The sequence below is a fragment of the Tursiops truncatus genome, chromosome 18 (genome assembly GCF_011762595.2).
Source record: "Tursiops truncatus isolate mTurTru1 chromosome 18, mTurTru1.mat.Y, whole genome shotgun sequence".
NCBI classification, from domain to species: domain Eukaryota; kingdom Metazoa; phylum Chordata; class Mammalia; order Artiodactyla; family Delphinidae; genus Tursiops; species Tursiops truncatus.
Window position 1 is genome coordinate 24905422 of NC_047051.1, and position 26789 is coordinate 24932210.

At 39.8% G+C, this 26789-nt stretch overlaps 1 protein-coding gene across 9 annotated transcripts in view; it reads right to left on the bottom strand.

The window, feature by feature from the left end:
- Positions 1-730: 730 nt before the first annotated feature.
- The window catches only part of NAA16 (N-alpha-acetyltransferase 16, NatA auxiliary subunit), an 82305-nt gene continuing 56246 nt past the window's right edge, over positions 731-26789 (bottom strand). For 7 of the 9 annotated variants that reach the window (XM_019936470.3, XM_073795253.1, XM_033843868.2 and 4 more), the window contains 7 exons: positions 25629-25842; positions 24606-24799; positions 23217-23325; positions 22694-22792; positions 22208-22351; positions 20009-20106; positions 17526-19146 (listed from right to left, as the gene is read on the bottom strand). In XM_019936470.3, coding sequence (XP_019792029.1) covers positions 18949-19146; positions 20009-20106; positions 22208-22351; positions 22694-22792; positions 23217-23325; positions 24606-24799; positions 25629-25842 — 1056 coding nt within the window. In that variant the 3' untranslated portion in view covers positions 17526-18948. Of the gene's footprint in view, positions 3319-17525; positions 19147-20008; positions 20107-22207; positions 22352-22693; positions 22793-23216; positions 23326-24605; positions 24800-25628; positions 25843-26789 lie in introns of those variants that run through there. The other 2 variants (XM_033843871.2, XM_033843869.2) reach the window with 2 other exon arrangements.

The following is a 26789-nucleotide window of genomic DNA, read 5'->3' on the forward strand; positions in this document are numbered from 1 at the left end:
GTAGTTGTGGCTCGTGGGCTCTAGAGCGCAGGCTCAGTAGTTGTGGCGCATGAGCTTAGTTGCTCCGCGACATGTGGGATCTTCCCAGACCAGGGATCAAACCCGTGTCCCCTGCATTGGCAGGTGGATTCTTAACCACTGTGCCACCAGAGAAGTCCCGGTCGTTATATTATTAACAAATAAACACACAAGTAGATAAAATAAAAGAGGGCCAAGCATGGACCAGTGATGAGAGTAGGAGAGAAAAACCAGCACAGAACCTTTGAGGAATGAGCTGGCCTAAGGTGTGAAGTGATGACACTCAAAACGAAGGTCTAAAAGCTGTTTGAGGGAATTCTCTGGTGGTCCAGTGGTTAGGACTCTGCCTTTCACTGCCAAGGGCCTGGGTTCAATCCCTGTTCGGGGAACCAGGATCCCACAAGCCGTGCTGCGCAGCCAGGAAAAAAAAAAGGTATTTGATGTAAGTAACAGTTAAGCATTACTAAATCAAAACTCCTCACCTTAGTAATTTTTTCACTAGATCCCGATTAGGTATTAGTTTATATATGCAGACTGCCTAAATTCCATGTCATTTCAGGTCTGTTTGGATCACAGTGAAAAAAATAAATTCTCTAGGGAGAGACTGGATAGAAAGAGAAGGAAGTTGACTAAGAAAACCTTCAGTTCTTCCAAGCACTCCCTGAGAACTTACAAAATCAGATGTTGGTGACAAGAAATAATAACAATACAAATAAAACGGAGTGCTGGGGTTATTTCAAAGCTGAGTCTCTGTAGATAAGAGCTTACTAAAGACAAATCAGAAAATGGGACATCAATTTATCAGCAGGATCTTTTTGTGCTTCAATTTCTTTAAATCTTAGTCTAAACGGGAGGTTACCCTACTGTTGTTCTAAAACTCCAACTCAACAAATATTCGTCGAGTTCCTGAAATATGTAGGCACTGTGCTTGGATCTAGGAATAAAACAATGAACAAAGAAGACAATAGCCATGGAGCTATTGATAAACAATGTTTAGCAAAATAAATACATTTCTGTTTTTATTTAAAGAACTGGATCATACATGATATCTTTCATGAAGCTTTACTTGTCTTTATCCAAAACATATCCAGTAGAATTGATGACCCCTCCTCTGTCCCCACTAGACCTCACAGCGCTTCCTTTATAGTATTTGTCATGCGGACTTACAATCATTTGCATACATGTCTGCAGTAGATGTCTGTTACTTGTATTCTGTCCAGGACCTTTTCTTCTCAGGAACTCCTTTCTCCACTTTCTAAGGCTGTCAGTTACATGCCTCCGCATCCCCAATCCATGGGGAAGTACAAGATGCAGGCTGGCCACAGAGAGAAGGTGGGTCTGTGACCCAAGTAGAACCTTTTCTTGAGGCTTTGGATCCTGGAAGAGAAGAATCTGTTTCTCCTCCTAAAATCACTAGTACTAATATGGATGCCTAGAGCTTTGCCTCCATGGGAAAATCTAAGAACACAGAGGAGAACAGAATTGTGAGATGGAGAGAGAGACTGAATCCTGATGACACTTTTTTAAAAATATTTATTTATTTATTTGGTTGTGCCGGGTCTTAGTTGCAGCAGGCGGGCTCCTTAGTTGCGGCTCGCAGGCTCCTTAGTTGCGGCTTGGGGACTCCTTAGTTGCGGCATGCATGCAGGATCTAGTTCCCTGGCCAGGGATTGAACCCAGGCCCCCTGCATTGGGAGCATGGAGTCTTAACCACTGGACCACCACCAGGGAAGCCCCCTGATGATATTCTTTAAGCCTGAACCAGCAGTACCTACAACCCATTATCCCAGTAAAAAGAACCAATATATTGGGCTTCCCTGGTGGCGCAGTGGTTGAGAATCCACCTGCCGATGCAGGGGACACGGGTTCGTGCCCCGGTCCGGGAAAATCCCACATGCCGCGGAGCGGCTGGGCCCGTGAGCCATGGCTGCTGAGCCTGCGCATCCGGAGCCTGTGCTCCGCAACGGGAGAGGCCACAACAGTGAGAAGCCCGTGTACCGCAAAACAAAACAAAACAGAAAGAACCAATATATTGACTTTTAACTTAAGCTCGTTAGGTTAGTTTTTTGTCACTTAAAACTAGGAAATCCCAACCAATAATGTGTATGTCTCCTCCCAGACTGTCAGCTTCTAGGAGTACCTATGAGCAAGGGCCTAATTGGCACCTAAACTGACCTGGTGGCAATGGCTGACAGGCTGACACGGCAGGCAGTTGCCTAGATAAAATTGTTCAGCGTCTAGAGCAGGTGTGTGTAACCCTAGGCCCATGAACTCCTAATTGGATCCCTGAGTGGATGTGTATATGTGGATTTTTCAGGTAAGAAAGTTAATACTGGTCATCCATCAGATGCTCAAAAGAATCCCAAACCCAGAAAGTTCAGGAACTCGCACTGGTTTAAAGGCTGTGCCTCGCAAACTCAGCCTGGTTTCAGTGACAGCAGTCACCACATCTGGATACACGCAGCCAAGGGGAGAGAGAGCTTTGCTCGAACTTTCCTTCGAGTCTAGAGAATGCAAAAGCTTGCTGTATTCCAAGCGCAGTCATGCCATGTTTGTGGCGTTTGTACCTTTTTGTGTGTGAGGATGCTTTCTGGTCTGCTCTTCTAGATCCACTGAGGGATACAGCTGGGAAATGTAAGGTAAGAAGAGAAATCCAACCCCCTTTGACCACAGCCCTCACTTCATATCACATAACTGACAGAACCCCTCCTGCACTCCCTCCCAATCCCGGGGATCCCTTGAGCACTGACCACACCTAATCCTGTTATTAATCTCTAGATCCATTCTTTTTTTTTTATTGTGGGAAAATACACATAACATACAATTTACCATCCTAACCATGTTTAAGTGTACTGTTCAGCGGCGTTAAGTCCACTCACATTGCTGTGCTACCGTCACTACCATCCATCCCCAGAACGTTTTCATCATCCCAAACTGAAACTCTGTGCCCGTTAAACACTAACTCCCCCATCACCTCTCCCCCCAGCCCTAGGAAGCTCTAGTCCACTTTCTGTCTCTATGAACTTGACTAATTTAGGTACCTCATATAAGTAAAATCATACAATATTTGTCCTTTTATGTCTGGCTTTCTTCACTTCACAGAATGTCCTCAAGGTTCAGCCATGCGGTAGCATCTAGCTTACATTCTGAGTCACCTGTGGACCACAGTGACTTAGCTTCCCGAACCTGCCTCTTCACGGCTGACACACAGGCTGGCTCTCAGAGAGCCGGACCGAACGCTGAGCCAGATGCTGTGAATCTTCACTTCCCCGGCACAAACGAGCCTCTCTCAGGGGCTTCCTGGGGAAAACAGATGGGAGAGGTTATTATCCCAGGCCCATGAGGTCTCCAAGCATTGCCATAATCATTCATATGGATTTTCTTGATGTTTTTCTTTTTTTAGTGAGGTATAATTGGTCTATAACATTATATTAGCTTGTACAACATAATGTACAAACTCACAATTGTACAACATAATGATTCAACATGTGTATATATTGCAAAATGATCACCACGATAAGTCTAGTTAACATCTGCTACCATACAACGTTACAGATTTTTTTTTCTTGTGATGAAAACTTTTAAGATCTACTCTCTTCACAGTTTTCATTGATGTTTTTCAAAGATAAAAGACTGTCTTTGTGGGGAATTCCCTGGCGGTCCAGTGGTTAGGACTCCAAGCTTCCAATGCAGGGGGCATGGGTTCAGGGAACTAAGACCCCGTGGGCGCAGCCAAAAAAAAAAAAAAAAAAAGACTGTCTTTGTGCACCAAATATGCACATGAATAGAAAAGGCTATCAGATCTTTCACTAGGGGAGGTTGGAGGAAGTTCTGGAGAATCTCTAGTGAGGAAGAGAGGGGATGCTAAGGAAGAATCAACCAGGACTGGTAGATAGTCCCAAAGCATCAGGTTTCTTCATGGGAAAGCTGGGCTGGAGAACACAGTGGGACCTCCTACTCCAAGCCCGCTTGACTGAGAGCAATCATGCCTGTGGCTGTAGTGAGGATGTGACTCTCCTCCCGGAGGCCCTACAACAAACATGAAGGTTGGAAGCACAAGACCGGCTCCACCTGAATACAGGCAGGGAGCTCCAAGAGGGGACAGTCAACTGCTCATGCTGCATGAGTGACTTTGACTGGTCAACCCACCCTACTGAGGATCCTAATCGAACTTAGCCATCAATAAATCACTCTCCTATTAAGAAGCAGCCAGAAAAGGGATGAAGGGGGAGGCAGGAAGTGAAAGTATTGGGGATGGTCATTCCTCTCTGGGCTGAGGCAGTGATGAGGGGATAAGAGGAAAATAAATCCACCTTGCAAATTCCAGAAAAGCCAGCCACACTGTGCCCGACAGCAACGGCCTTCAAACTGGACGTAGCAAAGTGAGTTGCTAGTTGATGAGCTCTCAGCAACTTTTAGGGAATTAATATTCAGATCCTCAACTTGAGTTTGTCTTCTTTCTTAAAATTGTTCTGCCAGGGCTTTCCTGGTGGCGCAGTGGTTGAGAGTCCGCCTGCCGATGCAGCGGACACGGGTTCGTGCCCCGGTCCGGGAAGATCACACATGCCGCGGCGCGGCTAGGCGCGTGAGCCATGGCCGCTGAGCCTGCGCGTCCGGAGCCTGTGCTCCGCAACGGGAGGGGCCACAACAGTGAGAGACCCGCGTACCGCAAAAAAAAAAAATTGTTCTGCCAGAAAAGCAGTGTGGTCAAACTATTACACTGGTGCTGTATTTCTACCTCCCTGTTCTCAATAGTGCTTCTCCCACTTAGGAAAAGTGTTAGGGTTAGGGTTAGGGTTGGGGTTAGGGTTGGGAACTCGATCTCTCGCTCATCTGAATCTTCCAATGGTGCATTGCCACTCGGTATAAAAATCTCAAGGCATCCAACAAAGGGCAATTTAAAATAGTGGTGTTGATGAGAAAATGAGTAACTCTAAAGGAACGTCTTAGGTTGGTGTATTAGTTTCCCATGGTCGCCATAACAAGCATTTCCACAAACTTGGTGGCTTTTGCAAAAATAGAAATTTATTTGCTTACAGTTCTGGAGGCCAGATGTCCAAATTCAAGATGTCAGCCGGGACCAGCTCCCTCCTAAGGAAAAATAATCCTTCCTTGCCTCTTCCAGCTTTTGGTGGCTCCAGGCATTCCTTGGCTTGTGGCTGCATCACTCAGTCTCTGCCTCTGTCTTCATGTGGCCTCCTCCGTCTTTGTGTCTCCTCGTCTTTCTCTTATAAGGACACTTGTCTTCGGATTTAAGGCCCCTCTTCTGGGGTAGTCCAGCATGATCTCATTTTACAATTCTTAATTATATTTGCAAAGACTATTTTTCCAAATAAGGCCATATTCACAGGTTACAGGAGTTAGGATGTATCCATATCCGTATCTTTTCAGGAGCCACAATTCAACCTACTGCAGCTGGGTTACCCCAGAAGCATTGCCAAGATCAAGACCTGAGTGCAAATTCGTTTTTAGGGAGGTGATCCCAGGAAGCGTCAGCAGGAGAGTGGGAAATGATTGACGGGGAAGAGAAGGAAGCCAATACAGAGTACCTTCATGAGTTACCATTGTGAGAAACAGGGGTTCACTTCCATAGAGAGCCCTGGGAGATGGTGTAGAACACACCTCAGGGTTCTGAGTCAGGGAAGCTGTAGTATTCATGCTCAGAATCTCGTTTGTCATTGACTGAAGGCTGTCCCCAAGGGTATTAACTCCCTGATACTTATCTCCTTGAACACTCAGGTAAAGTGAAAGCTTTCAAAGGATTATTCATATATGTATTTGAATGCTTAGTGCATGTACTGAAATGCTAAGTGCCTCGGGGATGTGGGTGGGGTATTGATAGCATCTGCTACTGAGCAAGTCAGGTAGTTTTTATTTCATTGCTTCTATCAAAATTGAAGAAGGAGCTACTAGAGTTGTCCACCGACAGGTCATTTAAAATAATATTTAATGGAAGATCACTGAGTGATTTTTGGCATAAAACCGAGAAGAATTTCAAAATATTGACTGACATTAGGATACAAATTACTTCCAGACTCCTGCACATTTATTTGAACAAAGTTAGTTACTATATATGGGGATTAAGTAGGAATATGTGATATTCATCAATATATAATATTTATCACATCAATTTATAATATTTATCACAATATATGTGATAAATATATTTATTTATCACATATATATTAATATATAATATTTAACACATGAATTAAAAGTTTAAAAGGCCAATAAAATTTTACTTTATGTTGTATACTTATGAAATTACATAGCGTACTTAACTTGTTTTTTTTTTTTTTTTTTTTTTTTTTTTTTGCGGTACGCGGGCCTCCCACTGTTGTGGACTCTTCCATTGCGGAGCACAGGCTCCGGACGCGCAGGCCCAGCGGCCATGGCTCACGGGCCCAGCCGCTCCACGGCATGTGGGATCTTCCTGGACCGGGGCACGAACCCGTGTCCCTTGCATCGGCAGGCGGACTCCCAACCACTGCGCCACCAGGCTAAGCCCCTTAACTTGTTTTTAATACACTTAAAACCCTATGGTCACTGCATATTTTAACATTTCAATTTACATAGGTATTTTTGTTTTGGAGAATTAAGGTGCTGTGATCAATAAAAAATGGACAATTTGGAATGGAAACATAGGTTTAAAGGGAAAAAAGAATGATGGAAAATGTCCTGCTGTTAATATAGTGCTTGTTCTTTTTTTTTTTAATGGATGATGGATGGATACATTTAAGGGATGAATTTAGATACTGCTGGATATGGGTAAAAGAGTGACATGATGATTTTATTCTAAAATGTAAGTATTGGGCTTCCCTGGTGGCTCAGTGGTTAAGAATCCACCTGCCAATTCAGGGCACATGGGTTCGAGCCCTGGTCCGGGAAGATCCCACATGCCGCCCTGAGCAACTAAGCCCGTGCGCCACAACTACTAAGCCTGCACTCTAAAGCGCGCGAGCCACAACTACTGAGCCCGTGCACCACAACAACTGAAGCCCGCGCGCCTAGAGCCTGTGCTCCGCAACAAGAGAAGCCACCGCAATGAGAAGCCCGCGCACCGCAACAAAGAGCAGTCCCCGCTCACCGCAACTAGAGAAAGCCCACACGCAGCAAGGAAGACCCAACACAGCCCAAAATAAATAAATAAAATAAATAATAATAAAATAAAATGTAAGTATTTATGGAACCCAGGAAATAACATCCTTTGCAATTCCATATGCTTACAATGAAAAATTTTAGAAGTCACACTAAACTTCCTTTAGGAAACATTAACTAATCTCTAAATCTGAATCACAGATTCCTTGAAAAGAGGGTCTGATTGGCCCAATGTGTATCAGATACCTACCCCTGGTAGAATCAGTTGTGGTCAGTGAGGTGGGGTCACACAGACTTTCTGTCCACTCGGTAGGGGCTGTGAGGGGTTGGGTAGCATGTAGCTAGATGGTTCTCGGAGAAGAGGGTGGCACCCAAGAAAGCTTGACTACTTAATAAAGGTTTTTACTTAATATGCAAGTGAACCCCAGCAAACTGATTTTTACGCTGAATCCATTTTTTAAAATATATCTTTTGAGGGAATAGACGGTGGTCACTCAGAAATACATTGGCACCAACTCTCCAGAAAATCTCTAGGCACTGATTTTCAGAGACAGTTGAGGGTGCTGTCCATGCAGCCAGGCCCTACTAGCTCTGTTTGTCTCCATTGTAGGATGAGAAGTAGATCAGGCTCTTTGTTCATGGATGGAAACACTCAGAACATGAAATAGCACATAAACCTCCCTCGTAACATAAATTTCCTTCCTTCTTCCAGGCAGTGGTCCAACATGTATTTTAGGTTCCTTCTTTAGCATCTGTCAGTGTCTCTACCTCTTATTTCATAAGCCAACCTATATTTTGCCCTTATATTTTTAATCAGGTTGAGTAATGCAGTTACTAGTTTAGACCAAAATTGGATTGATTTGCTTGTGATTATGAATAACACAACAGGGAATAAAAAGGAAACATGTACAGACAGTGTGTCTCTGGAGAGGTACACAAGATTCTCTGAGGAACCGGAGGCTCCAGGTCAGTGTTTCCCAGCATTTTGGACATTTCTGTACTCTCTTCATGAACTTCACTCTATCGCTTACTTGTGCTTTTTTTAAAAAATAGCTGTATTGAATTACACACTCACCATTTAGAGTATACAATTCAGTGTTTTTTAGTATATTCACAGAGTTGTGCAACCATCACCATCAACTAATTTTAGAACATTTTCATCCTCCACAGAAGAAAGTCCAGACCCACTAGCATTATCTCCCCATTCCTCCCCCTCCACCGGCCCCTACCTGCAAGCACACTTCCCAGCCCTAAGAAACCATTAATTGATATGGCTCTATGGACCTGCCTATTCTGGACATTTCATGTATATGGAATCATATAATTTGTGGCTGGCTTTTTTCACTCATATAATGTTTTCAAGATTCATCCATGTTTTAGCATGAATTAGTACTTCAATCCTTTTTATTGTCAAATAATATTCCATTATATAGATATGTCTCTGTATTAGTCAGGGTTCTCCAGAGAAACAGAATCAACAGGATGTGTGTATATGTATATAGAGAGATTTAAAAAAATTTTTATTTTATATTGGACTATAATTGATTTACAATGGTGTGTTAGTTTCAGTATGTATACATATATCTATTCTTTTTCAAGTTCTTTTCCCATTTAGGTTATTACAGAATTTTGAGCAGAGTTCCCTGTGCTATAGAGTAGGTCCCTGTTCGTTATCTATTTTATATATAGTAGTGTGTATATGTCAATCCCAAACTCCCAATTTATCCCCGCCCCCCCCCACCTTTCCCCTTTGGTAACCATAAGTTTTTTTCTAAGTCTGTGAGTCTGTTTCTGTTTTGTAAATAAGTTCATTTGTATCATTTTTTTAGATTCCACATATAAGCGATATCACATGATATTTGTCTTTCTCTGTCTGACTTACTTCACTTAGTATGGTAATCTCCACGTCCACCCATGTTGCTGCAAATGGCATTATTTCATTCTTTTAATGGCTAAGTAATATTCTATTGTATATATGCACCATATCCTCTTTACCCATTCATCTGTCGATGGACATTTAGGTTGCTTCCATGTCTTGGCTATTGTAAACAGTGCTGCAATGATCATTGGGGTGCATTCAACCCTTTTGAACCATGGTTTTCTCCAAATACATACCCAGGAGTGGGATTGCTGGATCATATGGTAGCTCTATATTTAGTTTTTTAAGGAACCTCCATACTGTTCTCCATAGTGGCTGCACCAATTTACATTCCCACCAACAGTGAAGGAGGGTTCTCTTTTCTCCACACCTGAGAGAGATTTATTTTCAAGCAGTTGGCTCATATGATTCTGGAAGCTTGGCAAGTCCAAAATCTCATGGAGTAGGCTAACAGGCTGTAGCCCCAGGAAAGAGCTGCAGTTCAAGTCCAAAGGCAGGCTGTGGGCAGAATTCCTTCTTGCTCAGGGGAGGTCAGTCTTTTATCCTCTTTGGGCTTTCAATGGATTGGATGAGGCCCACCCTCATTATGGAGTATAATCTGCTTTACCCAAAGTCTATAAATTTAATGTTAATCTCATCCCCAAAATACCTACACAGAAACATCCAGAATAATCTTTGATCAAATATCTGGGTACAATGGCCCGGCCACATAACCATATCAAATCAACCATCACAACTACGTTTTATTTATACGTGCACTGGGTGATGGAAATTTGTGCTGATTTCATTTTTTAGTTATCATGATGCTGTTATGAACATTCATGTACAAATTTTTGTGTGGACACATGTTTTCATTTATCTAGGAGTGAAATTACTGAACTAAACGACAACTCTATGTTTTACATTTTGAGGAACTGCCAAAACGTTTTCCGAAGCAGCTATACCATTTTATAGTCTAACCAGCAATGTATGAGGGTTCCAGTTTCTCCATAACTTTGCTAATACTTGTCATTATCTGTCTTTTTCAATATAGCCTTTCTAGCAGTTGTGAAGTAGTATCTCATTTCCATTTTCCTGATGACTGATGATATCAGACCTCTTTTCATATGCTTGTTGATTGGTCTTTTGTATATATTCCTTGGAGAAATATTTATTCAGATCCTTTGCTCATTTGTTAACTGGGTTATTTCTCTTTTTATTATTAAGTTATGAGTTCTCTATATATTTGGAATACAGGTCCCATATTTGATATATAATTTACAAATATTGTCTCCCATTCTGTGGGTTGTCTCTTCATTTTCTTGATGGTGTCATTTGTAGCACAAAACTTTTTACTTTTGCTGAAGTCTAATTTATTCGTTATTTTTCTTTTATTGCTTATGTTTTTGGCTTCAGATCTAAAAAAACATCGCCTAATCTAAGGTTTCAAAATTTACTTCTATGTTTTCTTCTAAGAGTTTCATAATTTTAGCTCAAATAGATGTGTCTAATTTTGATTTAATTTTTGTGTGTGGTGTGAGGAAGGGATTTAACATCATTCTTTTGCATGTGGCTACCTAGTTGACCCAGCACTTGAACTTTTGCTTTTATTACCTAACTTTTCCTGAAATCAATTCATTTTTTGATGAATTGATTTCAGGAAAATAAACAAATTATTTTAAAAGAAAACGTTATAGCACTACCGTAAGTGTAAAGCTACTATTATTTGCCATATAAAGAGGGGAACATAAATATAAATACTAAGAAAACAAAACAACCCTATAAAATGTTAGAGATACAGATAACTGCTAAAGGCCTCCTTTCTTTGTTATCAATAAAAAGGGAAATCAGTGAGTATTAGAGAGTTATTAGGGATATACCATCACCAAATGGAGATGTTCCGAGTTAGAAGGATAAAAAGAAGGAATTAAAAAGGAAACATGTGTCTCACTGAGTGATTTGGGGTGAATCAGGGCGTCCTGATGAGTGAACAAATAGGGAATTCCCTATGCCCCCTAAGCGTGGGTCCCGCCCGGTGGGAAACCCTTCTCTGTATCACTAGCATCAACAGTAATGGAAAGAACCTGGGCTGACGGGGGAGCCCACTGTGGATTTGATGGCAGGCTCATCACTTATCACCTGATTCTGGACAAGTTACTCAGCCTTTCAGAACACCGTTTGCTCAGCTGTCCCTTCCAAAAGGGTGGTCTGAGTATTTAATATTGAGGTATATGGAAGGCAGTCCAACAGGGGGTAGGCACAAAGAAATGTGAGTGCCCTCTCGCCACTTCCAGAAAAACAGAGAATCCAATACCCAAGCAGGGTTTCCCAAAATGTGGGATGCTAGTGACATGGGAATCTCTCTGGAGAGGAGATTCCATTGCACACAGTTGGGGGACTGCTCTCATAGACCTGCCTTGGGTCTCTATGGCTTCTGTCACTTCTGTTTTGACAGACTGGCCTTGGTGAATTTTCCAATCCTGAAGACACATCCTCTGACAACCGCTCCCAAGGTCCTCTCAAGGCTCGGGGAATTTGGTTTTATGAATGACAGGAGAAAAAAGCTAAAAACATGGAGAATCCAAACACACTGCCAACAGAAACTATTTAGCTTTGAAATGGCAAACTCCTTAATTAACGTTAAAAGTCCATTCTAGAGGCTGGCCAGTGAAGGTAATTACAAACGAACGTATGAATAAAAGTCTTCGGAGTGTAATCCTCCAGGTTACAAATATCAAGTATTTAGTCAGATTTTGTTAACTGACTTTCATGTTGTGAAAAAAGTCTAAATATATGATGGCATTTAACAAGACAGTAAAAAAGAGAATGTTCTATATCTTGACCTGACTGGTGGTTAGACACACACACACACACACACACACACGTGTGTATGTATGTATATGTGTGTGTGCATGTGTATCCATCATATTGCACCCTTAAAATTTGTGTTATCTCTCAATAAAAAATAAATATAAGAAATTACTGTAAAAAAAAACACACTGCCAAAAATTCAACCTTCCTAAAGACAGTAGCAGCATCCACGGTCTGTGCCACTCGCATCCTCTTCCCAAACGCTGGTGACAAATACTAAGAAGCAGAAACAAGTTACCCAGGCTACCTGTGGGCTGCAGAAAGGAGGGCTGGAAAATCCCAGCTGAGAATAACCAGTTCCTGAAAAACCACAAGCTCTTTCCTGCCATGAAGAGTTACTGAGCCCTTCCCTCTGGACTGCGCCAGGCAAGGTGGGGTACAGATGAGACAGGGGATACAGGATCCCATACCTAGAACCTCTCTGCCCAGGTGGGGAGATGAACCACACAGGAGGGGGTCCCAAGGTGTGACATCTAATCTGAGTCCAGGGGAAGGATGGAGAAATAGTGGCCGGAGAAGGAAAGAAAGCATATATTCCAGAAGACCAATGGGTGGAGAAGCTGGAGAGCTAAGATGCACAGTGGGGTGGAGGGTGGGCCTGAGGGGGAGAAGGCAGAATGGAAACAGATATCAGAAACTTGGTGTTCTTTCTTTAAAACAATCAATTCCATCCCACCCCCCATCAGGTCCTGTATTTCCGATTCAGGTTGGCAGATGAAATCCTGACCCTAGCCTTGAGCCTATATACTCTCCTAGTTGGCAGTTGTTAATTAAGAAAGGTACCGACAGACCAGAGAAGCTGTTGATGGAGGTAGACGACATGCTCACCAGAGCGGTTTAAAACTGGTCAGAAAAACCTGGGGGCTGAGAACACTCAGGAGAAACTCCTACCTGGTCGTCTTTCTGGAGTCTTGACTGGAAAGTGTACAGTCGTAACCGTCCTGTTGTACAGTTTACATCCATGAAGGTAGGTACCCTTACAAGATTGCCTCTGACAAATCCCTTTGGAAGCATGTGGCCTTTTAAAGTTTACTGTTCTCTCTTGTATTGTGTAAGCGTTTTGCTTTTTGGTTTTTTTTGAGCTATAGTTGATTTACAATGTTGTGTTGGTTTCAGGTGTACAGCAAAGTGATTTAGTTACATATATCTAGTCTGAGTTCAGGGGAAGGAGATATATATATATATATTTCAGATTCTTTTCCACTAGAGGTTATTACAAGCTATTGAATATAGTTCCCTGTGCTATACAGTTTTTGTTGTTTATCTATTTTATATATAATGTATCTGTTAATCCCAAACTCCTAATTTATCCCTCCCCCTCCACCTCCCCTTTGGTAACCATGAGACTGTTATCTATGTCTGTGAGTCTGTTTTGTAAATAAGTTCATTTGTATTATTTTTTTAGATTCCATAAATAAGTGATATGATATTTGTCTTTGTCTGACTTACTTCGCTTAGTATGATAATCTCTAGGTCCATCCATGTTGCTGCAAATGACATTATCTCATCCTTTCCTGTGTTGTTGAAACTTTAATCTCAAAACATTTCATGTGAGGTGGTAATGGTATGGTGGTTATAGAGGAGAGAAAAACCAGAGAAAGGACGGCATTACTAGAATCATACTGTTCCATAAATGGGTTGGGGGAGATAGAGGAACAGATGAAATCATAATGGCAGCCGCTGGGGCCAAGTCAAGTGGACATGGACCCCTTTTCTCAACCCTTCCCCAATTCATTTCACTCAGTTGAACCTGGGTGATGGGTACATGGTTTTTTTTTATCCTATTCTCTCTACTTTTTTGTATATTTGAAAATTTCCATAATAAAGAATTTTAAAATTGCCTAATTGATTATCATGTAGCCGGATGTATCAAATTATATTTAAAATGTATTTAAGAGGTATTTGTTGCTCCCAAAGTATTTCAAGTTTAAATTACTTTGTTCAACTGAAGACCCTGATTGGATGGATGATGAATAGATAGATTAATAAACAGATGGAGGGATGCATGGTCAAACTGCTGCTAAAATAAAGACTTGGTCTCCGGAGCCCTGGCCACAGCATCAGAGTGCACTTACCCGCCCAGTTCTAACGTACTAACCCTTGCTGATTCCATCTTTGATTTTCCTTCTAAAGCCAGATCTCTGTATCAAGACAGATAGACAAGATCCTTTTCTCTCCCCCTTCAATTTCATTTAGGCTCCTTCTGGGTCACTGACATCCCTGAAAAATGTGAAGTGGTGACCTCAAGATGAATGGCTCCAGGGCCTGTTACCAAATCCCCCAACAACCTATTTTCAAACAACAGGCTTAAATTATATCCTAAATGTGGGTGTTTGCTGTTATTTTTAAATTCTTATTTATTTTATTTATCTTTGGCTGCGTTGGGTCTTCGTCGCTGCACACGGGCTTTCTCTAATTGTGGTGAGCGGGGGCTACTCTTTGTTGCCATGTGCAGGCTTCTCACTGTGGTGGCTTCTCTTGTTGCAGAGCACGGGCTCTAGACATGCGGGCTTCAGTAGTTGTGGCATGTGGGCTCAGTAGTTGTGGCTCGCGGGCTCTAGAGCACAGGCTCAGTAGCTGTGGCGCACAGGCTTAGTTGCTCCGCGGCATGTGGGATCTTCCCAGATCAGGGATCGAACCCGTGTTCCCTGCATTGGCAGGCGGATTCTTAACCACTGCACAGGCAGGGAAGTCCCATTGCTTTTGCCATTATTAAGATTTCCTGCTCTTCTTCCCCATCCTGACTGCTTTTCCTTTGGGAAATTAATAGAGGTCTTGCATGCACTCAATCACTGGTTGACCCCCCATTTGCTGAACTCCTATTGTGTGCTACTAAAAATTAGCAACACGGAACCTGCCATGGATTTTTTTGTGGTTCTATGAGGATTTACTGTTAACACAATTGCTTATATGAGGATAGTGGGGTTTTCAAACTCTTTGGGGTACACTTTCCAGTGGCGTGCTGGAGCTGGCTCATCCAGGCTCCAAAGAGCCTACTGTGGCTTCTCTTCCCAACTTCCCAACTCTGTATTCAGGGACGCTAAACGGGCAGCTTGAAAACAGCCATAAAGGGAGTATTCGCAGAACACCAGCACATTCTCCAAATCAGGGCTTTCTCCCCTCTCCCCCTCAACCTCAGAGCCATTTATTAAACATCTACCAGGACACAACAGACTTTTTGCATGTATTACTCCATTTTCTCTCTACACTAGTCCTTAATGTAAACAATTTACTCATGAGAAAAGCCAAACAAAACCACTAACTGCAGGACAAGACTGAGTGAAAGCTGCAGCCCAGTTCTTATGACTCCAAAGCAGGGGCTCTTCCCCCGACACCCCACACTCCCCCCTGCCACCTCCTCCCCAGCCACCCTCCCAACTGTAATTGGCTCTCCTTCTCTACTTCTCATCTTTTCCCTTCACTTTTGCCAACCAGATTTTAAGGACAAGAAATAACAAAACAGAAGATGAAGTGGAAACAAGGCAGTCTATGGCTTTTTAAAAATATAATTTTTTTTTAACATCTTTATTGGAGTATAATTGCTTTACAATGGTATGTTAGTTTCAGCTTCACAACAAAATGAATCAGTTATATATATACATATGTTCCCATATCTCTTCCCGCTTGCGTCTCCCTCCCTCCCACCCTCCCTATCCCACCCCTCCAGGCGGTCCCAAAGCACCGAGCTGATCTCCCTGTGCTATGCGGCTGCTTCCCACTAGCTATCTACCTTACGTTTGGTAGTGTATATATGTCCATGCCTCTTTATCGCTTTGTCACCGTTTACCCTTCCCCCTCCCCATAATTTTTTTAAAGTAAATAACAAAAGTAGCATATAACCTAGAGAGTAGCACTTGTTATAGGCTCCATTATTCATAAGGACCCTCACAGGCTAGCCTGGGGGGTTCATAATACGTATTGGAAAGGGTGGATATGGGCAGTGGTTATAGTTACTCGAAAGACCAGTAGGGGTCTTCTCTGGTGGCACAGTGGTTAATAATCCACCTGCCAATGCAGGGGACACGGGTTCGAGCCCCGGTCCGGGAAGATCCTACATCCCACGGAGCAACTAAGCCCGTGTGCCACAACTTCTGAGCCTGTGCTCTAGAGCCCACGAGCCACAACTACTGAGCCCGTGCACCACAACTACTGAGCCTGCACGCCACAACTACTGAAGCCCACGTGCCTAGAGCCTGTGCTGCGCAACGAGAGAAGCCACAGCAATGAGAAGCCCATGCACCGCAAGAGTAGCCCCCGCTCACCGCAACCAGAGAAAGCCTGCGCACAGCAACGAAGACCCAACACAGCCAAAAAAATTTTTTAAATAAATAAATAAATAAGACCAGTAGGATATTAGAAATGAAAAAAAGAATTATTAGCAATAGATTATTTATATTCCAAACAATAGAGACTATAGATAAAGGAGACCGGAAACTCAGAGCCTTGGGATTTTTAATCTCTCTCCGTTGGGATTTTTAATCTCTCTCCGTATATCTCTGAATTTGGTTTCTTTCTCTTTTTTCATTATCTGAGTACCCAGGTGCTGTGAAAAATATGAAGATGACCTGTTAGAACCCGCAAGTTGAATTTTCCAGGCTGGTTCCAATTTTAAATAATTACATATTGTATCAAAACCCTAAATTTGTTACCTAAAGTCATTGAATATTTATCTTTTCATAATCCTTTTCCTATAACCATTCACAATTTTTAATATGATTTATGAGGTTTAGCCTAGGTCTTTGGTTCAGGAAACACAGCCATTGTATTGGGGACAGTCCTGATCCAGGGCATTTGTGGACTGTTGCAAGAGCTTGCTGTAGTTTCCGATTCAAGTTGGGTGAGCTTTGAAGAAGCAATTTCTTCTTTGGGCTCAGAAGGCTCCAACAAACTACCTTGCAGAGGAATAAAAAAGAGATTCAAACATTTACTGAACTAAAGCAAACAGCTCCCATTTACAGATTGCTGCACAGCAGAGGCAGGCTATTACCAACAAAGTACGGTGGGGAAATGACTTGCCCAAAGTCATCCAGCTTGAAGAGCATCAACAACCAACTTGAAAGGCAATGCCCGTCTTCCTCCAAAACCTGTGTTCTTTCCTCAATGCCCTGGTCTCAGATCTTGTGCTGGGAAGAGATCTGTGAAGAACTAGGAAGATGTTCCTAAATAAAGCAATGAATGGTCTCCCTGATCCTCCTGCTACTTCCCTCCAGCACAGCCACCCCACGGTCTACAAACCCCTCACCTCCTATCTTATCAGCTCCCAGGACAGAGCGTCTCAACATCAAAATTAGTTCCTTAAAGGAAGCTTTAAAAAAATGTCCGACGGGCTTCCCTGGTGGCACAGTGGTTGAGAGTCCATCTGCCAATGCAGGGGACACGGGTTCGAGCCCTGGTCTGGGAAGACCCCACATGCCGCGGAGCAACTAGGCCCGTGAGCCACAACTACTGAGCCTGCGCATCTGGAGCTTGTGCTCTGCAACAAGAGAGGCCACGATAGTGAGAGACTCGCGCACCACGATGAAGAGTGGCCCTGGCTTGCCGCAACTAGAGAAAGCCCTCGCACAGAAACGAAGACCCAACACAGCCAAAAATAAATAAATAAATAATAATAAAGAAAATAAAGGAATTCCTTAAAAAAATATTTTGATAGTGTGAAACAACACAAACACAAATAAGCAAATGTGTACAAAATAATTTATTATAGCATTACATAGGTTGGCATTATTTTACAGTAAGTTTTTTTCTCTCAACAATTATGAATCTAAATATTAGCTCAGAGTGAAGGAAAACCATTTTAATTAATTGTTTCTCTAAATAAAATCTCCCCTTTTGAATTTATATTTGCCTTTAAAAGGAAGTATTAATGTTACAGACATTTATACAGTTCTGAAAGAAACATATTCAATGATTCTATTACTGTTTTCTGTACAAGATAGAACAAAAGCTACTACCCCCCCCAAAATATTGCTCAACAATACTATATTTTAATAGTTAAACTAGCTGATAGTTTAAATTCTCATTTTGCTGATATAAAAATGTATTTAATAGTCAATGCATGGCTATAAGAGTAAGAATATCTCATTGTAATTTGTATTTTACCCTATTATGCTCCCTTGAAGCACTCATGTACAAACTACTTGGTAACGCAAAGCAATTTAGCCAAGAAAGCATAACTCTTGCCTGGGGGTCTTTGAGATTGATCTAGATACGCAACCAATTTACCAGTGAACTTCCATGATTAAGAGGCAAACAGATCCCCATATTCTGAATCATCAATATAAAACTGGAGTACCCCTGTTCAACAGAAAATAGCATTTTCACGGCTATTAAAAAGGAAAACGGTAAATCACACAAAAAGTAAGGTGGACAAAAGCTCAAACTGAAGTAAATTTTAAATAAATATCTGTCAAAAGGAGTTCCATATCACTTCTGACATATAGTTAACACTTTAATATTGATATGCTTTAATAAAAAGCAAACAAACAATAACAAAACAAACCAATAAGGGATCAAAACATAAGATTCTGAAACGAAACCCAGATCTAAAAAAAATAATACAGCAGAGCTGTATGCAACTTAGGTTAATTAAGAAATTATAGTTATGATACGAAGTGACAGCACCAATCACAATGCTGATAATTCCAAAGTTTAAGAAAGCTGTACAAGTATATAACAGGCAATTTTAAGAGCTTTTAATGTAAATTGGCATAGATGGATAAAGAATAAAATAAGCTTACAGCATACTCCATTTAAAAATTCTATCCAATACAGTTGATCTTTGAACAAAAGCAAGAGTTAGGTGCACTGACCCTCCCTCCAAGCAGTCAAAAATCCACACTTAACATACAGGTGGCCCTCTGTATAAGCAGTCCTTCCCTATCTAAGGTTCTGCATCCCTGGATTCAACCAACTGAAGATCGCATAGTACTGTAGTATCTCCTATTGAAAAAATCCACATATAAGTGGACCCTCGAAATTCAAACGCATGTTGTTCAAGGGTCAACTGTACTTCATTTCATATCTATGTTAACATACAAGCTGGAAAAGAAACCCTGATCTGAATTCAACTTTGAGTTTTACAGAAGTCAACTTTCTACGGGATTTCAAATTTCACTTGCCAAGACATCACAGTTAGCTGTGTGGTTTAGAGCTGCGCTATGACCGCCGACTTCGCTCCCAGCAGGCAGGAAAGCAGAAGTAAAAGGAAGCAGGTTATGACAGGCCATCCTGTATTCTTCATACTGAGAATTACAGTTCCCAAAGCTGCCATCAAGCAGTGCCTCAGAAACCTTTATTAAAGTCTATTTAAACAAGGGAAAAATAAAAATTATTTTTTTAAAAAACTCTGGTTAATAACTACTTTAATCAAAAGATGCAATTTGTTAATTAAGCAAGAGAAAACCAACAATGCCACACTCTAAAATAACTTCTTGCTATCTATAATAAGTAATCACCACAAAAAAAATAATATTTAAAAAATCAATTCTACAAAACCTTAAAAAAGCAATAAGGAACTTGCCTGCTGGTGCAGTGGTTAAGAATCCACCTGCCAATGCAGGGGACACAGGTTTGATCCCTGGTCCGGGAAGATCCCACATGCTGCAGAGCAACTAAGCCCATGCACCACAACTACTGAGCCCAAGCACCACAACTACTGAAGCCTGCGTGCTCTAGGGCCCATGCTCCGCAACAAGAGAAGCCACTGCAATGAGAAGCCTGCACGCCACAATGAAGAGCAGCCCGCACCCAGCAATGAAGACCCAACAGTCAAAAAAAAAAAAAAAAGGGGGGGAGGGTGATAGAATTCTAATACTTAAAAAAAGTGAATCTCTGAAACTGTGACCACTGAAAGTGTCCTTTATTAATAACAATAGTTCCCATTTACTGAGTGCTTATTATATGCCAAGCACTTCACAGTTTACTATTTCAGTTAACACCAACTCTGAGATAGACAGTATTTTCATCCTCACTTTATAAATGAGGAAAAGGAAGCTAAGAAAGGTAACTTGCCTAACATGACACAGCTCATAATTGGTAGAAGAGCTGAGATCCAAATCTACACATAACTCCGAAGGGCCACTCAAGAATTATGTTGTAAAGATATGTTTTGTTAGATCACTCAGTATCCACAATCTCTGGGAATCAGTGTGTGAAAACTCTTACCTTTACATTTTTATCTTTTATGGTTTCATCCAGTCTAGTGGCAATAGCAATTGCTTTCTCTTGCCTTGACTTGTCCAGAAAATACATCATTTTAGCACCTGAAATACCAAGACATTACAAAATGAGTGCACTCCTATGTCTTACATTTGAGTTGATTTATACTTATCAGTGACTTAAAACATGGTTCCAGAGACTTCCCTGGTGGCACAGTGGTTAAGAATCCACCTGCCAATGCAGGGGAGACGGGTTCGATCTCTGGTCCGGGAAGATCCCACATGCCGCGGAGCAACTAAGCCTGTGCGTCACAACTACCGAGCCTGCGCTCTAGAGCCCACGAGCCACAACTACTGAGCCCACGTGCCACAACTACTGAAGCCCGCACACCTAGAGCCCGTACTCCACAACAAGAGAAGCCACCGCAATGAGAAGCCCGTGCACTGCAACGAAGAGTAGCCCCCGCTCGCCGCAACTAGAGAAAGCCCACGCGCAGCAGTGAAGACCCAACACAGCAAAAATAAATAAATAAATTAATTTTTTTAAAAAAGAGAGCAGTGTGACAGACGGACAACAGGAAAATGTTTGCATATTCACGAAGAAAATAATTTTTAAAGCTGTTTTAAAGTAAAATCCAGTTTATATTCCCCCTATAAATTACATGGTCCATGTTCTATGCTCATTTTTCTATTGGGCTTTTATTAATTTATATTGTTAATTTATAAGAGTAGTATGTATATTATCAGCTTTTAATTAGTTACATATCTAATGTATTTTTCCCACTTGGCCTTCTGACTTTATGGCTTTTTTTTTTTAATGTGGCAAAAATTATCTTTTCCTTAGAATTTCATATGATGTTTAGAAAGGCATGTCCCATTATTATAATAAAGAAATGTCTCCCTCCATTATTCTGTGTTCTTGAAGAGAAATTCTTATTTGCCCTTACTACCAAGAAGTGCTGTAGTTTTTCACAGGAATTAACTTTTTTTCCATAGATATCACAACCAAGCGGTATCCCTTTACAACAAGAAAGCTCAGGTTAAAATATTTAAAGTAGGAGCATAGTTAATTATATTATGTACTCCATTCATTTTGTCCCCAACTGCTTTTCCGCGATCTTTTTCCAGTTTCCATTTTGCCATCTTGTCATTTTATGAATTTGTATATGCTGCCTAAAATCCTTCCTGTAACAAGACAGGATACAGTAAATCCTCAAAACACAGAATACGGGGACTTCCCTGGCGGTCCAGTGGTTAAGACTCCACGCTTCCACTGCAGGGGGCGCGGGGAACTAAGATCCCACATGCATGCCATGAGGTGCGGCCAAAAAGTGAAAAAGAAAACAAACAAACCCACAAACACAAAATGCATACAGTAATAAAAAATACAAGAAAAAATAAGTGTCACATAACCTCAACATCCAAAGTCAACCATTAAAGCTTTGATGCTTCTTTTCAGCTTTTATGCCATGTGTATTTTTACATAGCTGAGATTATATGTTAATTCTGCATATATATTACAAAAGTACCCGTTATTACAAATCTTTTGAATGAATATTACTTTATATGACTACCTGTCATTTTATATGAACCTACCTACTACTGTTTTCCCTATTACTGGACATCATTAAATATGTTTCCAGTCTTTTCCCCATCCTTACACAGAGCATTCCAGTTAATATCTTTGCCCTTAAAGCTCTTTCTTTGCTTTGGATTATTTCTTTAAAATTATTTACACAAATATGTGTGACTACAGCAAAAGGCACAGTTGTAATGAAGCTCTTGGTAAGAATGACAAATTGTTTTCCTACATGGCCAGGGCAATTCACACCTGCAGCAGTAAAATACAAGAGTGTTTATATACCACATCTTTCCCATACTTTAGTCTCCTTTTCCCACACAAAAATAATCTTTCCTTTTAGGTGGTAGGTTAGGTTGTTTATTTGAGACTTTTCTTGTTTCTTTTGAGGAAGGCCTGTATCACTATGAACTTCCCTCTAAGAACTAAGCTTTTGCTGCATCCCACAGATTTTGTATGGTTGTGTTTAAAAATAATCTTTCCTAATTTGAAAGATCAAAATGGTATTGTGTTCATTTCTTTTTCTCTGATAGTTAGTGAGGTTGATAATCTTTCCAAACTTTTCTTTTTTCATCACATTCTAACTTTTTCCCATAAACATTTTAACCCTGGGAACTAAATACGAACCTGAAAGTAGATGCTGAAGAGAGGTAGCATTATGTTTGAGAAAATCCTCATTAAAACTTTCCAAATCCTTGTTAACAAATATTTTCTGCATTTCTTGAGACAGAACTTTGCTCACAACGTCTGGAAGATTACTATGATTAGACACTATAAAAAGAGAACATGTGAAGTTTATAAAATTTTTGGTCTGTACTTTGAAACAAAATCAATTGAAATACATTTATATTTATTATTAAACTTGATATATTTTACATAATAAAAATAGTATTATTCCTTTGGAATATAAATACATTCTAGCATAAAATGCACTAATTTCTAACATATCTTTGCTAGCATGTTCATTTTATAGATAAATCTCCATTTAAATACTATAAACATTATACTTTTTTTGCTTTACATTGTTACAAATCTCTTTAATGTCCAGCTTAATGGAAGACAGCTGAACTGTTATATTTACTTTTACATAAATATTACCTTTTTTATACTTACCAGATTTAGAAAATTTAATTAAACATTCATGTAACCATGGGTTATTCCTGTTGATGGCAAAAGCTCGTTTGACAGACTGCAGCATTAACAGAAACTTTCCTATGTCAGAAAAAATTACAAAAGTAACAGCATCAATATTTATGTATGTTTTTTCTTCACTTTATTTTAGCCTCACTTAAAATCCAGTAACAAAGTGTTACCTTTCCTGTAACATTCAAAAGCAAAATTCAAAGCTGCCTTTGGTTATCAAAGATAATATTATTTTCTAAAGAAATGCTTGAAAAATCATGAAGGATTGATTCAGGTAAACAACTTGTATGACTATTCAAATTATTCATTTGATCATAATATTCTAATTTATTACTCAGTAAAGTTTTGAGTAGCAAAGGAAAAAGGAATTAAGAGCCTTTGTGGAAGGCTGAAATGAAACTCTAAGAAACAAAAATAGATCTAATTCACAAAGATTCTATTGAATATGGCCACCAATAAAATCAAGGATTAAAATCTGAATTCAAACTATTACCTTTTCTAAAATATATTTCAAATGCTAATAGATGAGTGTCAATGTTATCAGCAACAAGGTTCTTAAGAGGTATAAGAAACTTGATAGCTTCTTCTAATGGATTTTCTATCTATTTTGAAACAGAAAGAAAAATTATTGTATTTAAAAAGCAGTTACACAAGTCAAATTTCCCCCAAAATTTTATATTAATACATAGCTGAAGTAATTTAGACAGTTCTCTTCATATAACCAAGTAAGCAAGAAAAAATTTTAAAACTATCAACTATAAACAAATAGTCAATACTTTTCAAAAACAGAAATAGTTCTATTGCTTTTCTGATTATAAAATCAAGATAATTTTATAAAAATCAAAAAAAATATAGGAAATTATTCCACAGACTTGATGAAATGGTACTACAAGTACCATTATACTACAAGTACCATTATGCTACCAAGCCCCTTAAACTACAAACATTTAAAGGAGGCAAATATAATTGCACTACATAGTTGAAAAAAAGGACAAGTTTAAAATACTTATACTAGATTCATAGTGAATAAACCAGAAAGCTATTTCCCTAAATAGGAAATATTTCCCTAAATCTGGTTCCTAAGTAACTATTAACACTTTGAGAAAATCCTGGAGATAAGATGCTATTCTCTTTGCAGCTAAAACATTATCTAGCAAGGTATATGAAATGCTTCCATATTTAATTGTATTGCTGCTCTAACAAATTACCAAAAATTTACTGTATTAACACAAATTTATTATCCTGTAGTTCTGTAGGTTAAAAGTCCAACATGGGTCTCACTGGGCTTAAAATCAAAGTGTCAACAGGACTGCATTTCCTTTTGGAGGCTTTAAGGGAGAGTATGTTTCAATGCCTTTTTCCAGCTTCTCAAGGATGCCCACACCCTCTGGCTTGTGGCTCCCACCCCACCCCCTTCAAAGCAACAACAGAGGATTGAGTCCTTTTCCCACCACTCAGCCCTCCTCTCCTGCTTCCCTCCCCCACGTTTAAGGCCCCTGGTGATTAATTACATTGGGCTCTTAGTTGGATAATCTAGGCTACTCTCCCTATTTAAAGGCCAGCTAAGTTCAACCTTAAATTCCATCTGCCACCTTAATTCCCTTTGCCATGAAATATAACATGTTCAACAGTTTCCAGGGATTAGAACACAGACACCTTTGGAGGGCCATTATTCTGCCTACCACAACTACAATTCTATCTATAATTTGCATTAGCCAAAATGTGCATATTATTACTCAAAAACAATTGATGACTATCATAATGATCTTGGCTAATACTACAAATAGCTTCTGATTTACAGATTTAAATAAATTATGTTTACGGTCAGAACAGAACGAAATAACATAAATTTTACCAAGTAAAGACAGTAAGTTCATCTCACCCTTTCTAATTTTTCAGGTATAAGTTCTTCTCTGAGACCACTGGTTTCTTCTTCTTCTTCATCCCGTTTTTTCTTTTGATTTTTTTGTTGACGTTCCCTTTCCACATGCTTTTTCTCTTCTTCTAATTTAGCCTTTTTTTGAGCTCTTCTCTGCTTGCTAAGCATTTTCTTCAATTCTTTGGCTGACAGGTTTTCTATAAATATCCAAATGAATGAAAATTCTGAGTCAATGTTTCCAATTTCCTCATATTCTTATTCAATACATACTATTAGTATAGTTTTTTGGGGGGCAACTATATAGAAGTTTTTAGAAAGTGTACTCCTAATGACTAGCTCAAACCTGGCACACAAAATGCAATAGCAAATGCTGCATCAACTAAAATTAACCAATTCTAGCCTGGTTCTGCTTCCTACACAATACATGGGTTTAGGCAAATCATCTTCTCTCAGGCTCAAGTCCCAAACTGTATAAAGTGGGGCTGATGACTATCCTCTTGGAATATGAATATATCAAGGATAAGTGCACATAAACACCCGTGATCTGATCAGAAATTTGCCTCCATGCTATTTCTCAAATATTCTTAGATATTAACATTTTAGTGAATAAAAGGCTCTATACAGATATTCTCATTGGTATTATTATTTTCAATCAAGTAGGTATTCGAAGTTGTACAAATATATATTTTTTCCCCTAAAAAGCTCAAAACTATCTTCAATTCCTATTTAAGAAAAAAAAAAAAAAAACAGCCCATAAACATTTCTATTTTTCCTGAATGGGCCCTACCAACGATAAAAATTAGAATGACTACAGGTCATTCCATTAGGGTAATTTAGAAGCATCAGTTACAGGACATCATCCTGTCGACTTTTTCTAAGTCTTCCCCCCACTTTTTTGGGTATTATCAGTTATCTAATGTTGTCTTCACATCCATCTGATAATATACTTTTTCATCGTTATGTTAATGATGTTCTGAAATTTTGTGTTCTTTTCAAATCTCTTTAAGCAAGTCCCTTTTCAGTTACCTGAATTTATTTCTTGTTGTTTGCTTTCATTGGTCAAGGGATTATCATACAATTTCAAATATATTTCAATAGCTGATCTAGCGGCCTTGAAATAGAAGGCATGTCTCCTGAGTATATCTTCTAATCTCAAAAGGTCAACGTAGGCACGAAGGGTCATCTTTCTCATGCAATAAGTATGGAAGTCAAATTGATCGTCGGTTATCTCAAAAAAATGCTTAAAAACAAAACCACAAAATTATCCCTTACGTTTATGTCAATATTGTCTACTTTTGAAAAGAAAATCATAAAAAGCCCGAAAGATAATGTAAGCAGTCACAATTTCACTTAGTTGCCCTCTCCAGTGTTTAACATATGAAGGACCTCAAGGTGTTCTTTGCATTAAACTTAAGTTTCTCTTCCTATGATCCATGCCCATTCTCTATACATTATGTTTTATTATGATACTCAATTTCTATGAAATAAGTCAGATGAAGGGAATTCCCTGTTGGTCCAGTTGTTAGAACTCAGCGCTTTCACTGCCAGTCCCGAATTCAACCCTGGTCAGGGAACTAAAGTCAGATGATCAGGTTATTTTTTAAACCTGGAAATTACAACATACTGATATTTTCGTTTTAATGAAATACTTCTCCTCAGTATTCCCCCCAAAATCAGCAACGCAGAGTTAAACTGAGCTGAACGGAGACTAAATATATATAGGTTCACACTGAATGTCTACAAATTAGATGGTTCTACTCAACCAAGAGCTCTTCAAGGACAAGCCTATCATATCCATCCCCACTACCTGGCACAGGGCCTAGCACAGTAGACATTCAATAAGCACAATATCTGCCAACTCAGGAGAGAAGCTGCTTATCATTCGTGTGACTTGTTAATTTCCTAGAGCCTCAATTATTTAACCTAAGTTAGGAATAAAGAAATATCAATATATACAGCTAATTTCATAAGGTTGCTAAGGGATCAAATAATTATTTTAAAGTTCATTCTGAACAGCAAACTGCTTTACAAAGGCAGAACATTATGGTTTTCTCTCACTCATTAAACTCCCATTTATCTACTTACATTCCATTTTAGCAAAAGTTCTTAATCTGGAGTCTACTTATAAACAAGCATAATAACATTTTCCTAAGGAGAGAGCTTGAGGCTTTCATCCAATTCTCAAAG